This window comes from Falco rusticolus, chromosome 2 (genome assembly GCF_015220075.1).
Source record: "Falco rusticolus isolate bFalRus1 chromosome 2, bFalRus1.pri, whole genome shotgun sequence".
Lineage (NCBI taxonomy): Eukaryota > Metazoa > Chordata > Aves > Falconiformes > Falconidae > Falco > Falco rusticolus.
In genome coordinates this window covers 73,852,126-73,870,506 of record NC_051188.1, presented here as the reverse complement: position 1 = coordinate 73,870,506, position 18,381 = coordinate 73,852,126, and the positions used below count along the sequence as shown (strand labels likewise).

At 41.8% G+C, this 18,381-nt stretch overlaps 1 protein-coding gene and 1 long non-coding RNA gene across 9 annotated transcripts in view; one reads left to right on the top strand and one right to left on the bottom strand.

The window, feature by feature from the left end:
* Window positions 1-7,883, top strand: part of P2RY8 (P2Y receptor family member 8) — a 36,562-nt gene extending 28,679 nt beyond the window's left edge. For 2 of the 4 annotated variants that reach the window (XM_037377665.1, XM_037377666.1), the window contains one exon: window positions 3,448-7,883. In XM_037377665.1, coding sequence (XP_037233562.1) covers window positions 3,516-4,589 — 1,074 coding nt within the window. In that variant the 5' untranslated portion in view covers window positions 3,448-3,515 and the 3' untranslated portion in view covers window positions 4,590-7,883. The remainder of the gene's footprint in view (window positions 1-3,447) is intronic. The other 2 variants (XM_037377662.1, XM_037377664.1) reach the window with 1 other exon arrangement.
* A 3-nt stretch (window positions 7,884-7,886) lies between these two features.
* LOC119143419 lies at window positions 7,887-18,292 on the bottom strand. 5 transcript variants are annotated; one of them, XR_005102702.1, is made up of 4 exons: window positions 18,074-18,292; window positions 16,442-17,007; window positions 14,721-14,800; window positions 13,400-14,385 (listed from the first exon to the last, which is right to left on the bottom strand). It is a non-coding gene; the product is annotated as an uncharacterized LOC119143419 (long non-coding RNA). The 5 variants fall into 5 exon arrangements; XR_005102701.1 differs by having other exon boundaries at window positions 14,721-16,506; window positions 16,837-17,007; XR_005102700.1 differs by lacking the exon at window positions 13,400-14,385 and adding an exon at window positions 7,887-9,047 and having other exon boundaries at window positions 14,721-17,007.
* Between the last annotated feature and the right edge of the window lie 89 nt (window positions 18,293-18,381).

Genomic DNA, 18,381 nt, shown 5'->3' with positions numbered 1-18,381 from the left:
AAGGAAAGTCAAAGCTAGAAGGAGGATTTTCTGTACTCCACATTTCTCCAAGAGGCTATTTCTCCTCAAAAATGACTTCCAACAACAGTGCTTTTCATGCCCCCTCCCTCCCCTGCAGAAGACACTAGGGAGCCACAGCATCATTCTTCTTTTGCTTCTTGTGATGAACATCTTCCTTGCTGAAAACTGTGCCAAGGGGACCTGTCCTTTTTGGAGAGCTCTTGTAGGCATCTAACCACTAAGTCTGGTGCCTTTCAACCCCTGTTCAGGAGTTGCCTACATTTGGGAGGCATTTGTGTTTTACTGATGGTAGTGTTCCACAAGTGCATAAAACTGGCCTTTAGCCAGGCCATGAATCCTGACACTGCTTTGCGTACTGCAGCATCGATGTGTGCATTTTTTCATCTCCTTCTTATCAGGATGTGCTCTCAGGAAAAGCAAGTTTAGAAGAAGATATGTTTGTGATTAGCCCCAACACAAAACTGAATGTCAGAGGTACTCAACAGCTTTATGAGCAGTGTGACAGATTTAATGGAAATTTTCACCTATACTCCTACCTCCCAAGTACATACAATTTCTGTAGGAATAGTGTCTAGGGCTAAGTTCCCTTACCCTGTGACAGCAAATAACTTCCACTTGCAAAGGCTCATTATTAGAGCTCTGTAGATACTTCCATATAAATAAAAATTTTCTATTTGGGGAAGTTTAGGGTTATTGGGCACAAAGGGGTGCGTGTCACTTGAGCAGGATTATTGAGGCAATAGAGTTCATGAATAGGTATTTACTATGGTAAGTCATAAATAGATAGCATTAAGGTGTTTTTTTTCCAAGAGCTTTGTGTCAGTACGTGCTTTTTCAAATTGCCCTGAAAACTAAAAAGTGTGTTTCATTCTTGATATAGCTTCATTAACAAGAAAAGAAATTTACCTGCGATAGATTTGCTTAAGGGTTTTTTTGCAGTTTTGATCATGCCATGTGCTCATTACTTGGAACACGTTTGCTCTGTGTCATGTGTGGGATAAGTTTATTAGGAACATATCTCTGACTTCTTTGCAATTCCTATTTTCTTGTGCCTTTTTCTGGGCTTCCAACAGCTCAGCTAGAAGCTCCTGAAAGACTGGCAACATCCGTTAACATTACTTGTTCAATACTGACTCTACCGATTTCTGAATATTTTAGCTGTTATTTGAAGCACTATGTCAAATTAATCAGATCAAGAAACAACAGAAACAAGCCTTCACTGAACTTCTTGCTGGTGTAGCTGTGCTTTTTCTGGATCTGCACTCAGTTTATTTTCAGAGTTGAGTATCTATCTACTCCTTCAGTAAAGACTTCACTTTTGCCAGGTCTCAGGAACCACCGACAGTTATTTTTGTGAAGTTATTATATATAGCAAGTTATTCGGTAAGAGCCTCTGTCAGAAATCACATTTTTCATCATAATGGTTATTTTCAGCTAGAGTTATCCAGCACCAAGGGCTGACGTCTCTGAGGGATTCACCTGTTATATTGCTCATGGGCTATGACCACACAGTTAAATTAAAGGTCTTATTTAACTGGATCTGAGGTTAAGTGACACCAGCTGAATGGCACCTACGTTTTGTAATCTAACCTGCTACAGCAGATGTGTCTTTCAAAGAGATGCTTGGATTAAACAGTGCAGATGATCAGAGTCCACAAGTAGGAGTGGGCCTGAACTCCCTTTTATTAAACAGCATAGATGTGCCCACAGTATCGACTGCTTCGCCTGGCACCCTTTTCAAGCCTCTACTACCACTCTTCACAGAACTCAGCTGCTCTGTCCTCAGCCTTTCTTGTCATCCATTGCCATTTCTTCATTTTTACAACCCTGTACTTGCAGCTTAATGGAAGTAAGCACGCATGCATTGAGGCATGAGTTCTTGCTTGCAGCTGCTAGCTACTGCTGCACTGTATAAAACATCAAGGTAAATCATAAGCTATTGTATCTGCATAGAAAGATCTCTATAGGCCAGACAGTGAAAGCATGGGTTTGCTTTGCAGACTGAAAAACTGAAACTAATTTTGCAGAATACAAGTGTCGTGGTTTAACCCCAGACAGCAATCAAAGCACCACACAGCTGCTTGCTCACTCCCCCTCACCCAGAGAGGTAGGGAGGAGAATTGGAAAGGAATGTAAAACTCAAGGGTTGAGATAAGAACAATTTAATAATTTAAACAGAATAAAAAGGTAAGAACAACAATAATGACAATAATAATAATAATTATTGTTATTATTATAATGGAAAGGTGGGGGGAAAGGATAAAATCCAAAGGAAAAGGAGAAAGAAAAACAAGTGGTGCACAGCACAAGTGCTCACCACCCGCTGACCGATGCCCAGCCAGTCCCAGAGCAACAACCCCCCTGCCCCAGCTAACCTGCCAGGTTTATACACCAAGCATGACGTCCCATGGTGTGGGTATCTCTTTGGCTGGTTCAGGTCAGCTGTCCTGGCTGTGTCCCCTCCCAGTCTCTTGTGCCCCTCCAGCCCTCTGGCTGGCAGGGTCTGAGAAACCTAAAAATCCTTGAGTTAGTGTAAACATTACTCAGCAACAACTAAAAACATCAGTGCCTTATCAACATTGTTCTCACATCAGAGCCAAAACACAGCACTGTACTAAGAAGAAAGTTAACTCCATCCCAGCTGAAACCAGGACAACAAGTGATGCTAAAAAGACAGTTGCAAACAGAACATTTTTTAATAACTTACATCTGGCAGAAATTGAAACTCAATATTTTTTATTTTTTGTTGTTGTTGTTGTTAGAAGAAGGCTTGCTACTTCTTTAGTCTGGTCTCTTCAGCCTGTAAACCAGTTCAAGCAACTGCAATCTGTCCCTGGTTGTCAATTACACATGGAGTTTTCCTTATATCCTGTTTATATCATGAATATACCAAGAACAATTGATTGTATGTTCTCATTTCCTCAGTTGAAAAAAAAAAAAATTAAAAATTCGGCCCTTACTTGCAATGGATCACTGTATAGTTGGGAGAAGGCAGGGTGAGTCAGAAAAGACTGGATTACAAGAAGCGAGGTCATGACATCTAAAGTAGACAGAATGGATTTAGCTTATGGGTGTCCTATGGAATAGTGTTTTCACACAGACAACAATTTAATTTCAATTTCTGATATGTGATTTTCTTTATGTTACAATAACATAGGAGGTGTGATAACATATAGACTGCAAAAAATACCAGAAAGCCATTCAGCAGGGAAAAAGTAGCTGTTCAAAGCTAGGAAGAAGTGACATCAGTAAAACACTACCATGATTCGGAGGGAGGAGAAGAATTTTCAGAATTTTAATGGATTCAGTTCATTCAGAGATAATCTATCAAACTACATAGGGTTTTTTCTTAGTTTGTTTAATAGAATTATATTCTTAATTTCTGTTTTGACATACTGCTTTTCTGTCTTGACATTTGTCTTCCAGGTTTTTAAGCCAAGTGTCCATGATATGATCCAGCTGGCTTGTAGGAATCAACAACCCCCTTGTGAATAATGGGTAAAAACGGATCCCACCTGGATGCTGAAACACTGGCAATGCTCCAGAATAAAGCTATCTCCATCACCCTCCCAGTTGTGTATACACTGGTGGCGATGATCAGTATCCCTGGCAACTTGTTCTCCCTTTGGGTGCTCTGCTGGCACATCAAGCCCAAAACACCTTCTGTTATCTTCATGATCAACCTAAGCATCACGGATCTCATGCTGGCCAGCTGCTTTCCCTTCCAGATTTCTTATCACATCCAAAGCAATCACTGGAGCTTTGGCAAGACTCTTTGCAGCCTTGTGACTGTGATGTTCTACTCCAACATGTATTCTTCCATACTGACCATGACCTGTATCAGCATTGAGCGGTACATGGGTGTGGTACATCCCATGAAATTGATCAAGTGGAGAAGAAAAAGGTATGCCCTGGCTGCCTGCCTAGGTATGTGGATTTTTTTGCTACTAGCCTTCTACCCGCTAGAAAGCACAGATCTGACCTACGAAGTGAAAGAATTGGGGATTATAACCTGTTTTGACGTCCTCAAATGGGAAATGCTGCCCAACTTCGCAGCCTGGGTAGCCTTTCTCCTCACGCTATTTGTTGTGCTCTTCCTGATCCCTTTTGTTTTAACAGTTGGATGCTATATTGGCACCATTCGGAAGCTTATTCAGACATCAAACAGATATGGTAACAGGCAGAAGACTAGATCCATATACCTGGCGATGATAGTCCTTCTGGTGTTCATCACTTGCTTTGCTCCCAATAACTTTATCCTACTTGTGCATATGATCATCCGCCTATTTTACGGCAGGAGTTTGTACCCTGCCTACAAGCTCACCTTGTGCCTCAGTTGCCTCAACAACTGCATAGATCCCTTCATTTATTATTTTGCATCCAAAGAATTTTACCAGAAATTCATGCAAGTGTTTCGCCCTAAGGTGCTGCTCAGTGACAGTTTGGAAACCAGAAGGGAAAGTTTATTCTCTGGCAGGACCATGTCAGCCAGGTCGATGTCAAGTGGACCGATGGATGGGTTAGAGGGAGTAAAGGTCTACTTGCAACGGCAGGAAAGTGTTTTTTAGCCTTTGATATCCCCAGAAGAAAGGCACCTCTGAGATCTGTGAGTCGACACAGAAAAAAATTATTTTTGAATGGCTTCCCTCAAAATACATTGCTCCAGTGACAGAACTTGAGCCATACTTATATTGTGCATCCTGCTTCAGTATTTTCTGGTAAGAAATGGAAGTATTAAAAGAACCGAGTTTACTCAAGACGGCACTGAAGCAAACCCAACACTGAGAATCAGGGGATGGCCTGAAATTAGTCCTACTGTGTAAAACCAAGGGATAAATTTTAAACAAAAATTACTTTCCAGTTGTATGATCTCTGTGTTTAACCAAAGGCTTGTGATTCTCAGTGAATGTGAAATATTACTGTAGGTGAATTAGACCGTACACTGAAATTTGATGTGGGGTAGGGGAGTTATTTTTCTAAGCAATGTGCTGGGGTTTGTGTTTGCGGGGTTTTTTTAATGTATTGCTTTCTCTCTTGTATTTCTATAAAAGAATGAGTAAAAATAGCTTGTCCATTTACCATTAATGCATAAAGCGTAGCCACTGTGAATTCACCACAACACTTACCCAACTGTTTATCAGAACCAAACCACACTAACCTTTGAAAAGGTTAGGTTGACTCATATTATTTATTTCAATTTTATACAGCAAAATATCTCATACAATGAAAGGAAAGACGGAACTAACAATGTTTGAGGCTACTTCAGCTGCTGAGTGGATTATGTTTTCATTTCTTGAAGTTATTAATTTCTCAGGAAAGGGGGGAGCGGTTGATTTAAGGAAACAGGTTTTCTCATATTGACCTACTACAGTAACAATGCTGCTGCGTGTACATGGTTGGTATCAACAAGCTATTTCCACCAATTCACTATGGGCTATACGCAGAAGCACCATCCCTCTTAGAAGATTATTTAACTTTATATAGTGCATGGACAGTGAGTTTATCTTCCTTACAGTGATGGTGTGGATTATTAATGAGATTTTCAGCTGGATAGATAAGAATTCAGCCACAGCCTGGAGTGCTTCTGTGCCAGCAGAAACCAGCTGAAAACACGTCCCTATGGCCAGATGTCAGAAACGTAACTTTTTTTCAAGAGGCAAACAGAAAGAAGAAGAAAATAATGAAAGCAAAGCTTGAGAATGGAAGATGTACCAAATACCTTGGAAACAGGCTATGGCAGGTTGAATGGGCAGTCCTGTGTTTGGGACTCATGTCTGAAATCTCCTTCTCCAGCTTGTTTGCGTATACTGGGGTCACATTTTAATTCTTCTCAGATCTCAACAACTGCTTGCATGCTTGGAAAGACAACTGCTACAGAATATGTGTTGGGGACAGACAAAGGCAAAGTTTTTCCTGTAGTTTTTATAGCTTTTTACCTACCTTTGGCCCTCATTGACAGCGAAGAGCCGAAACCCACCTGGCAGTGCCAGACAAGTTTCCCCTCACAAGCAAGACAAAGCTATAGGGGATGCTTTTGCTGCGCTGCAACTCCATCCAGCTCTGAGTAGGAGGCTGTCTTCAGTGCTGTGGATAGCTGGTTCCGATGCCACATGCTAGATTTATACTGATTTCTGAGCTCCTGTGCCTAAGGAAAAGGCAACATCTGGGGCCCTTAAAATCTGCCTTTTTTTCCCCTGTGTATGACATGATTAAACCACAATTTTCCACCACTAATAACCACAAATTTCTTCACAACAGAGGCTGGATAACCACAAAATCAGCTGTGAGATATCCCTATGTCTTATCTTCTGCTAATGTATCGTCAGTTATTGGAGCAGGATAAACATCAGTGGACCTGGTACTACCTTTCAAAAGACATCTGAAGTGTCTTGTGGCATTTCACAGTGTTAGTGTTAATTGATCTGCACATTTCTTGCCCACAAGGCCAACCTCAGTGACAGATATATAACTGGTCCAAACCTTCCCAGCAATTTGCCTGGAAGCTTCCCAGCACTACCAGTCTGTGTGCTGGGTGTATAAGGACAGCGAGATGGGCCTCCTACTTTAAATCGCCTCATGTGTGCTGGAAGAGAGAAGCCCACTGAATACATTCCTGTATGACTCCGAGGCTCTGAGCTCCTGCGTGAGCTCTAGCACATGCTCCAAAATGCCTGCTTGTGCCAGGACCTCCAAAGAAAGAGCAATGGCTCTTCCTAAACTGTCCCACATCTGTCAGGCAGCAATTTGGTTACTTATGTTTTGCAAACTTGTGTATTAATTTAGCAGTGCATGGTTTCACCTTGCTGTTCAAGTCCCTTCACCATCCACTTTCGCAGAATGCCAGCCAGCTTTCTCACTGTCAAAACTGCTAGCAGCATCTTGCTGGGGCAGAAATTTTTTCAGAGGTTATACTGTAATCCTTTTCCTTTTAGTATTTTTTTTAAAACATGCAAATATTTTTATAATGAAGACCATTACTTCTCCCAGTTCTAATGCAGATTTTCACTCTGCTTTATCTTGAACATGATCTTCAAGCACTTAGTGCCTCCAAAAAGGTGGTTGCAATATGTCTGAACTGTAACTGACACCAAAGAGAGTCAAAAGGGCAGAAACCTTGCACTTTGGACATCAACTGTTCTGTTTTGAAAAATACTGAATTCCTCCTTTTGCAAGAGAGAAAAGATGCTCACAACTGACTGAAAATGTTCTTCTCTCCCACCTCACACAGCTCTTCATAGCCCTCCATCCCTCTTCTGACATTGTCGAAAGAGGAACAGGAAGGATACCTCATTCAGGTACCTCTTCATGCCATTTTACTCACTAGCCTCTAGTTAGCTCAGATTAGGCAAAATTCCCATTTGGGTCAGTGGGATTTTTCCCTGAGAAAGGAATATAAAAATGAACCCAAACCCAGCATTCTTTGGAGTGCAATGGTGTATACTGTTACGTTTTGGAGGTTTATTTTAGAGAGGAGGAGAATAAATTATTTTTAAAAGTGGTCCAACATACTGTTCTTTGGCACTGGAAATGTGTCCTTCTGGGGCATGCTAAGGTAGCAAGACTTCTACCCTCCTTGGTCAGTGGGTGTAAGTTGACATACATGTATATATGTATAAATATATACACATAAATATAGATTGCCATTTGAAAGATTTCTGAGTTCATATCTATATTGCCTTTGGTTCAGGAAATATGGGCTCTGGGCAACATGCTTACTTGATGGCCTCTGTTAATTCAATTTTACTGAGAAGACATGAATGTATAGGCTTCTTTTTGGTTTGGGGCTTTGGGTTTTTTTGTGTTTTGTGGGAGTTTTTTAATTATTTTTTAGCAATTTAATCTATAAATGTGCTTGGACTTCCTTGTATATATAATAATAATTAAAAAAACATTAAAAGGACATGATTTAAGATTCCTTTCTTTGTTTGCACCTGCCACATCTGAGAAACTTCCAAGCTTAGAAGAGAGCAGGGAAAACAAGTAATGAAATAAAATGAATTAATTTCCCATGGTTATTGTGCTTTTTTATATTTCTGTAATGTTTTAAGTCTCTTATTTTTCCCATACATTCTGAAGACTGATTTTTTTTTGCTTTGCATACCTGTTCATTTTTCCTAGTTTTATATGTATCTTAGAAGCTGGTATTGGCATACCCCCATCGCACAAATTTTAGAAGCAGCAATACTTGAATGAGATGTTGGCTAACTTGGAACCCTTCTCCTTGCCCAATGGGTGCACCAAATACATATGTTTTTAAATTTCAATGCATTTCTGAAGGGGGCTGGCAATGAGGCCCCATGCCACCCCCAGCTAGGACCAGCCAGGGACATCGGGACAGCCCCAGCCCTGGGCATTGGGCAGCTCCCTGGGGATGGGTCATGGGCATCACAGGTGGGCCCAGCTTGGCAGAGCCCACGGCAGGCAGGGCTGTGGGGAGCTGGAGACCAGCCCTGCCGTGGCACTGCTGGGGCAGGGGCTGGCTAGCTCTGACATGAGGTCTTGGGCTGTGGGCAGGGGAGGGGAGCAGGGACAGTCTTCCTTGATAAACATCCCCCAGATGGACTGTGATCCATTTGGGGTTCAGTGTCTGTTTGGCTACATCTGTGCTGATACATGAGAGGGAAAGAGATCATCCTGAAGCCACTCAACCATCTTTTGTCATTTTTTCCAGTTCAAAGTGTTTAAAATAACGTAAGGTCTACACTGATACTCATCAGAGTGGTGTTTCCTTAAGGAGATGTTGTTATATGTAAGAATATGTAAGTATATAAGGGTATGTACTACATATGCAAAGGTGTGCGGGAAAACATGAATGTTTGAGGGTGAAATTCAGCACTGGAAAGTGTGAGGTAATACACATGGGGAAATCCAGTCATAGCTTTGTGTACCAAATGATGTTACTGAGCAGTGACCACTTTGAATCATAATACATAATGCCATGCATCATCTCGGTATTGTAGAAATCCATGGTTCACCCACACCTTGTTTACTTAGTGCACTTCTGGTCTCTTCATCACAGACAGGACCTACAAGAATTAGAAAAGGTCAAGAGAAGGGCATGTGGGATGAATTTAAAACCTTACAAGTTAAATAGTTTAGGAGTCTTCAGCTGAGGAGAGACAATGTGAGGTAGGTAGGAAAGAGGTCCACAAAACCCTCATTGAAGTGCAGAAGCTGGCTGGGATGAGTTTCACTGCCTTTGCCCAAGCAAGAACTAGGGAATAACATATTAAGAGAATGAAATCCGTGCTCAAAATGAGGAAAAGTTAGTATCTCTCCTCATAACACATAGTATAACTGGGGAACACCTTGCCAAGGTTGTTGTGGATGTACATATAACATGGGTCCACAGAGAGACTGGAAAAGCACCTGAAAAAGAAATCTGTTCTAGGTTACTAAATAGGCTATCACGACAGACTCAGGAAAACCCCTAAGATTAAAATGGTCAGAGGTTGGAGGAGGGGAAGTGACACTGCGATGGCCCTGTTCTTCCTTCTCTTGAAATGCCAGTGCTTGAGGCAGAACACTGTAAGGTAGGCAGCCCCTTGGCCCCGCTCTAGTCAGTCTCACGCCCCTGTTTAAGTCCTGCCAGAGCTGCCTGGAGCATGGCCTCTCCTACCCTGCCCGCTGGGGTGCCGCCAGTGGGGGTTCAGCAGGGAGCTTTGCCTACTACTCTCTTGGAAGAGCCTATCCCAGAGCCAGGGAGGGAGCTGGGAGCCCCTGTCACTGAGCGCTGTTGGCAAGTCACAGTATCACAGGATGGCTGAGGTTGGAAGAGACCTCTGGAGGTCACCTTGTCCAACCACCCCTGATCAAGCAGTTCCTCATGTTCACTAAAGATGAACTTGGGTGTCACCCTTCAACAAACCCCTCCAGCTGCTGGTAACAGCTAACACATTTTGTTTCACAGCATAACATTATTAATTCAATCTCTAACATCTTTTCTCACCTCTGCTCTCATTTTTTCCATCACTCGACTCTCCTGAAAGCTGCTGCTGTTGGAGCTGACTAGCAGCAGACCTCACTGTCCTCTTGGGGCAGGGCCATTTGCAGTTGCTGGCTTTCTTTCAACTTCTCAGGCAGCAGCCCAGTCTACTCTTAAAAGCTGTCATAGCTACATTAGTGAAGAATATGATTCCCTGGAGTGCATTGTCACAAATACGCCAGCAAATACCCTCTAGCACCCCTTTGCTGAAAGAGTACGTAATAAAGTCTTTTTCAATAACCTGACAAGTTCCTCTAGAGAAGCTGATTTAAGATTCTGACAGGATCTTGTCCTGGCGATGTCCATGAGGAGAATCTTTATATCGGCAAAATTTTTTAGACGTATCTAAAGCTGCCGTTCTTTTAAGTACCCAAAATGAAAATTCTAATATAAAACAACTCTCACAAGAACAATTAGAATATAAGCCATGGCTATTGTATTTAATAACTAAATCCATCCTGAAAAAAAAAGAGGAACTTGTTATTGGAATTAATCTTGTGCTGTCTTTCCTCATTTACACTGCAGTTCATAGTATTAAAAGGATTTATTGAGAGCAAAATTTCAATCAGACTATTAGTCTTGATATATTTGGAGTAATTTCATTCTGGATTAAATTTCTGCAAGTAGGTGTTCCCTTGTCAAATCTATAAAAGGTAATGATAGAGTGCATAACAAAATAGAACGTAATGCTTGGTTGAGATACTCTTTTTTAAAGCTTGGGGGTTTCATTTGACAAAAAAACACTGCCTGCCTAAAGTCTGGACTCCTACTGAAGTCATGATCTTTCACTACTTCATTGTAAGTCTTACAACTTGTAGTATTTTTCCTTAAAAGTCTAAACAGCTGGAATATGTTATCAAATGAGGAGACTCTCAGGCGTCTTTAATTATAAAACAAGAAGTTCAGAGCTGCCAGACAGAATATCTTTCTAGCTTTTAGCATAAATAAATACCTCACCCCCCTGTTTGACTGTCTTGGCTCATGATGGTGTCTGCAGTCAGTCTTCTCCTTCTGCAGAAATTTTACGGCACTGGGACACTGAGCTTCTCCTCCTCCAGTTTCTGTGGCACTGCCCACATGACCTGGCTCTGGCATGTCACAGTTACTCACATGCAGAAATTAAAATGTGCATGTTGTCCTGCTGGGAGCTACCAAGGCTAATAGTCCTTTGAAGCTTTTCCCAGCATGTTCCACACCCTTAACTGATGTTGTTGGATACAGTGAGGTACCAGAAAAATAGGGAAGCATTTTGTCGAGTGCCTTGAATCTGAGGAAAAGTAAAGGTTTGGCTCCTCTACTGTATACCTGAGCAGCCTTGTCAAAGGAGAAAGGACAACAGACTTAAGGGAGATATAAACAGATTCAAGCTAGATATGGGAGAGGGGTTGAAGAAGTAACCTCTGTGGCAGCTCTGGGGAGAAATACAGTGCAAGTTTCAGAAAAGATCCAGAAAGTTAATCTCTGCAGGAGGCCATCTGTGTTTAAGAGAATGTCTGTAAATAGTTTTCTTCATAAACAGACAGTTTCATTTTAGAAACATGGAGCCCTCTCAGCACGAAAGCTGGAAGCAGTCACAAATCTGCAGGTCTCTGCTGTAAGGAAAGGAATGTGATTAACAGACAAGTAAACCGCTACCTAGATACAGAGCAAACATCTCACAGAGGGACTCAGATCTCTGGAAATGGGGGCTCACCAGGCACAAAAGCTGCACCTTATCTGATCAAAAGTAGATCGCAAGTGTTGCTTTTATTGCTTGGCAGCATTCATGTTAAATGCCTTCTCTGTTCCCAAACCCTATGTGATAGCTGCTTTGTCTGTTGGTTGCATTCAGACATCCAGACGTTTGTAGACTTCCATGTTCCTACGGACCCACACTACAAAAGCAATGCTGGTATCACAGGACTGTTACCACCTTCTTCTTAACAACTCTCACCAGATTTTGCCATCTTCATGCTTGTAACAGCAGTTCGTTCATCTGATGTAGGCTCATGACCTAGGAAACAATATCCCTGGGGACCTCAGCAAACATTTAAATAAGCTGCAGGTCTTTCTCACCTCCCCAAACCCATATGACTCCAGAAAATAAAGGAAAATATTTAAGTTGAATGACTGGAAGCCTCTTCCCATCATTTTCCTCTACGAAGAATCTCTCCACATTCCCAATTAGAAACTCTTTATGGAGGTGCAATGGCTTTTTCTCCTTCAAAAAGTTTCAGCACTCCAACACTGATGGTTCATTTTCCCTGGTTCCTCATTATTGTCCACAGGCTGACATTTTTCTTTTCCCTATTTCACCTTGAATTCCATAGTATATGTAGAATTCATCAGTATCTCACCCCATTCTGATGACTAATGCAAACTACTCTGTATAGTCTCACCTAAAATATGCATATATTACAGCTTTTTTAACGAGGCAACTATTCCCACCTATTGCTGGTAAAAAGAAACCTCTAAAGGAGTACAAAAATAAGATAAAATACAACTGATAGATTTTCTTCAATTGATAAATCTGATCAGATTGAGAAGATAGAAGGCAAAAATAAAACCTTTAATCTGACAGTATTTCAGTTTTTATTTCGTATTCAGCAAAAGCTTTTTAGGTCACAGAGTGGAATTATTCCTGTTCTTACAACCATGCAGACTTACTGGATGGGCCTCAAGCTCTGTTACAAACATATGCTATCACCTATTAACGTGCTTATGAAGTCTCTTTATAGCTCTAATCTCTATGCAACTCTTTCCAAATATTGCTAGGCCTATTGACATTAATATTGGCTCTGATTGCCCCATATGTACACACATGCATGCATATCCTGTTACACTAAGTAATCCTTATACTTAAAATCAGTACTTCGAGTGCTTGTGGTGAGTGGTCTTTAGTCCTTAAAAGTTGCAGCTCTCTACAGTTATTTGAAAGTCAGCGAGCGTTCAAGTAGAAAAATTATGGGATGCACTGCCCTCTTGTGGAGATTTCGATAATGAAGATATTCTTAACAGCTCCACAAACGTTCTTGACCTTGGAGCATCGAGAGTCATTTTCTGGAAGAACTGGGATTCCAGCTGAGCCAATAAACCTTCCTTTCTTTGCATCTTACCTTCATTTTCCCTAACTTTATACCGTTGTCTTTGCAGTAATCATTATACTGTATCAGTAGAAGGAAGACTTGTTTTTCATATTTAGGCAAGTATATATTTGTATCTTACACCACGTATGTGTACATGTGTTTTATATGAATACGCACACATATATAGCATATGCACGTTGTGTATGTAAGATATACATTATGTACACACACACATTTTCTGAAAATATTTTATGAACTTGTTCATGTGTTTTTCAAATACAAACAGTTCAGAAACAGTAGTCTTTATAGTCTGATACAGTATTTTTCCCTAGAGGTTATGTAGGTGTTAGCAGGAGTGAGACAGGGGCAATGCTGACATGAGAGGTGGAACTACCCATGCAGCACAAGCCAGCCGTGTGACTTCCAGAGAGGCTTGGAGACTTGATATAATCCACTGCCCCTCAAACACGCAGATAACTAGGGGTGTTGTCAGCAGACACTTAGCCTCTTGTCCCAGCGAATACAAGGTTGTTAGGCATTGCCCTGTCTTCTCCTCTGAGGATGGTCGTTGGCCTCAAGCTAACAGCACAGAGAAAGCGAACCGCAGAGCAGAAGTTGCTTTCAGCAACAGACACTGGGCTGTGGCAACAGCTGGGAAAGACATCGCTGGAAGCATATGTTACTGTGATGCTGCTTCTGCATCATGTAAATTGGGTTGTGCTCGGAGCACACCATTTCATCCAGGAAAAGGCTATAGCACACATTTGATATCAGGTGGAAACTAGCAGGAAGGAAGCGTTCTTTTCTTTCCTCTGCCCTGTACTGCTGCTGTGGACCTGGCAGCTCATCCTCTCAGACAACACAGGGACAAAACCTGGCACTCCATGCTCCTCTCACTAAGATTTAGTTCTCTTCACAATGAGATCTTTTTTCAAGACTCTATGCTTCTCCATTTTGCAATACCTTCTGTGTGGCAGAGGCCAAAAGCAAAGCAGCTAGTCTGAATCCCTGACATCCTTTCTTTAATTGCTCTTGGAGGGAAGCTCTTTACACTATTTAAATATGCTGGCCAGAGATGCTTCACTGGGGCTTGGATAACGATCTCTGTTTTGCTAAAAGATGCTTTGTGAATGGCCACATTCTCCTCCTGGGCATTGCTACACCCCTGTTGGCTGTAGCTGCTGCTTCTTGTCCCATGAGATAGACATGGAGCTTCCTGAGAGATAGGCTGGCATTCCTCTGGTACTAGTTATACTGCACTCCCTCAGCAGTTGTGATGTTTCCTCCCAAGCAAGGCATAATGTCATTTGATAGCTGTGTGGGATAAACATATGCAAAAACATTTACAGGGATATTACACACCATACAGCTCATGTATTTAACTTAAAATCTTATTTATACTGACTTCCTGTGGTTTCCCCAAAATACTTCTGTAGGCTTGTAATACCACTCTACTTCAAATAGAAAGGAAATTCTGGGATGTGATCATGTAGACACACTGAGCTATTGCAGGCCTTCCAAGCTGGATAGAAGAGGAGGAGGGAGCATTTAGACCGGAGCTGAAGAAAACTGAATTGGTAAGGGTTCTTAAAAATGCATTATAGAACACAGAGCTAAACAATCAGAGGGGTGAAAGAAAACTAGGGTACCTGCTCTGAAAGCACTCCTCGAGTCTGTAAAAGTGGCTCTTGAAAGTCTTATGAGTTTCCAGTAAAACTGCAGCAGTACTCTGCAGGAAGCAATGACAAAATAATTTGAGGGTAAACAAGTACTTCTGTTTTATACACCTTGCAAGGATCTGAATTTACTAAAAAAATGTAGAATATCTCTTCATAACCCACAAATACAGAGGAACATGTAAAACAATCTTAAAAGATCAAGGAGATAGAGTGTAACATGAAGCAGGTAATTCTTTGCTCAGAAGACTGCTAGCTAAATACCAGTTGTACATAGGAAGATAAAAATAAAACATAGCACAGGTGATGTTAAATGACACAATGACGTTTTTAAAGAGAGGAGAGCTCTTGATGATTAGCTGGTGAAATAGAATCCATCTGTAAACCACTAATATTCTTTTCCCTATAGTAAAAGAAAAAAGAGATATTAATTACTTCATGAACTGTGCAGACACATTGAACAATGGCAAGGATTTCAATGGCAGAAAAAGGCTCCTTGAAAAATGTAAGTCTGAGCTCTTGGAGTTAATGTGGTTATCCTAGAAAAGCCCAGCTGCCTTGTGAAAGGTTAAACGTTCATCCTCTTCATAGCAGCATCCCTAGGATTCACTCTTCATAATGGAAACGCATTGCTCCTCAAACAAGCTGATCTTGTACTTGCACAGGTGAGTGCAAATAATACATCCAAGCTGAAACATGTACACTCATTGTGATATGCCTAAAAGTAGGTACAAGAATTTGATTAATCACAGTGTTCTTTACATGTTTGAAGGTATTACTGTGATGGCCATAGTGTAAAATGCATAGTCAAAAAAGCAGAGAAGTCCAGAAAAAAAAGTATTGAGGAAAAATCTCTGCAGTTCAGAGATCTAACTGCTATTTTGCTTTTGTCCAAAACACCTCAGATATTTGAAAATGTCAACAGTTTCATAACTAACCTTGGACAAGCTAATCTTTGACTAGCACAGCCAGCCCAGACAGACACTTTTCTGATAACTGCTGGTGTCATTGATCTTCACCTCGGTCAGCTCGGTGCAGCCTCACACTTGTTCTGCCTGACTCCTGCAAGGCTGCTGTGGAGCAGTTAATAATGATTACTTGTCCAACCTCTTCCAACTGTGGTAGCTTATGTGATGTGGTTTAGCTTTTCTCACAGGGTTCTTTAGTTTGACATTTTAGACCAGCACAAATAAGATAAATGTAAACGAAAGCATGTATTTCAACAGCTTCATGGTTTTGTCTTTTAAATAAACTAAATCACTCTTGTCACCTTAGTTTATCAGAATAGCAAACTTAGTAATTACCACTCCTTAAAAAATAATAATCAAAAAGCCACATCACATTTTCTTCACATAAAAATCTCCTTTTGTGATCTCCATTTTTGGACATTGTCTGAATTTTCATTGAAAAGAATCTATAGAGTTTCTATATATTTCTTTACTTATTTATTGTACCTTCAAAAAGTCTGTTGCACAAAGCAGAGGAGGACTATACAAGCAGAATTCAAAGGAGGCAAGTCATGCTTGTCTTACTCTTAATGGGATGCTGCATGTAAGAAAAATGAGTTATGTTGCACACATCTCTAGAGGATCTACAGATAACTAGAGACAGATCCATGTTCCTTTATTGCCTATCAAAACAAGCTGGCAGGAACAGAAGGTGTTCTGCCTCATCAAGCCTGTTCTTATATGTACAGATGCATTGGGTTGGAGTCAACTTCATTGCTTCGCTTCTGTGCCAGTGGAACTATACTGTAAGACTGAATAAAATGAGAAAAAAGAAGAAAATTAGGCCCATTGGTTTGAGATGGAAGACTTTGCATTACCATCTTACTCCTCTGGAGTGTCTGAAACTAGTTTATTGGGCTTGCTTCTATCCCAGACAAAGCAAGGCATAGTATAGAAAGATTACTCTGGATCAGAAGTGTGTCCCAAGATTAAGAAGCATCCATACAATTGCAATTTCCTTTTCTTTGGTTAGTATTGCAGTCACATTGATGATGTACACATATTAGGATTTACAATTATGCTAAATTTGCAGGCATCAGAGGTAGAGATGTAATATTTTTCCAAGTGGAGTAATTCCACACCTTTGTCCTATGTGTGCCAGGAAACACAGGCTGCTCTTTCTTGATGAGATCCTTGTCCTTTTATTCAGTTGAAAATTGTATTAGTACCATATGAAAGATGCTCTGGTTTCCACCTCTGTAGTATCTTTCAAACCTCCTTGTTTGCAAGTAGAAGTGCCACAGCTCACAGCCCTGAAAAAAAGAGCAGTGAGTTTGTTCTGACAAGCTCTGTGACAAGCACAATTCTTCTCTTGGTTTTACACAGCCTCTTCTTTCCTAGTAGGCTCTCCAGCTATCTCAGAACTGTTTTCAGTATTACGGATTTACAGAGGACAGCTGTCTACATTCACAGTTGTATTTAATCTAAGCATTCTAGTTCCATTTTCAATTCAGTATAATTTCTCTAGGTTCTTAGTATTTTTTAACTATTTGGGCAAAAATGAGCCTAAAGATAAATTTTCAGTTCTGCTCGCAACCTGCTGCCACACATAAAAAAAACTAATTTAAAAATATTAATGTGGATACTTTGGATGATGTAATAACCAGTGAGGTTATGGTAACAAAAGGCTGATCTCCACGGACCATGACAGGAGCAGGAGGTTCAGCCCAAGCAGCCCCGCAGGGGCAACAGAGCCCCCTACCCCAGCCCCTCCCGGTGCCACAGGAGCCTCACCTAAGGTCTGCTACCGGAGGGGTCCACACTGCTTGTGTACATATGGATGGATGGATGGATGGGTGGGTGGGTGGGTGGATGGATGGATGGATGGATAGATGGATGGATGTGTGTGTATTTCCCACTGACAGATTGTCACCCCAACCAGCCAGCAAGGGCAAAGGGAAGAGACCTTTGCTGCTGCTGTTTGTGTGAGCGCTGAGCGTGCCTGCCCGCATTGCTCTGTGCGGTTTGCCGTGCATCAACATATATGCATGCGGCTGCCTTGCTCCCTTGGGCTGCCAGGTTCGGCAGCCCCTGACACCATCCATGAGACATGTGGTCCTGGAGATGGATGACAAGAGACTCAGTTATTCAATGCATAGTACAATTTCAATGAATGAGTGATGTTTTTAATGGTAGAGTACATATTTTACTTTCTTACTAGCCAACTGAGAAAACACACGGCTTCGTGCTATTTTTAAGTCATTGGGAATAAATCTTGAGGTTTTACGCTGAACTTTTTCTGTTGGCTTAAAAGGCTAAATGGGGTACAGCTAGGATTTTTAAATGAAGGTAATAAAAATCAGATTATGTTAATAGTACCTCTGACGGAAAAAAAGGCACGATATCGCGCAACGCTTCATTCAGCAATCCCGCGAGCGGGGCAGGCGGGTGCTACCCGCGGCTCCCAGGGCTGGCCCGCCCGGGCCGCCTCACTGTCTTCGTCGCGGCCGGCCGCAGGTACCGCACAGCCCGGTAACCACCGCGGGGCCCGCAGCTCCGAGCCAAGCCGAGCCAAGCCGCCCCACCCGCACGGCCGGCCGCGCCACCCTCCCGCCCGCCGGGCCCGCAGCCGCCGAGGCAGAGCCCCGGGGGCGGACGGACCGGCCGGCCCAACCCCGCTCTCCCCG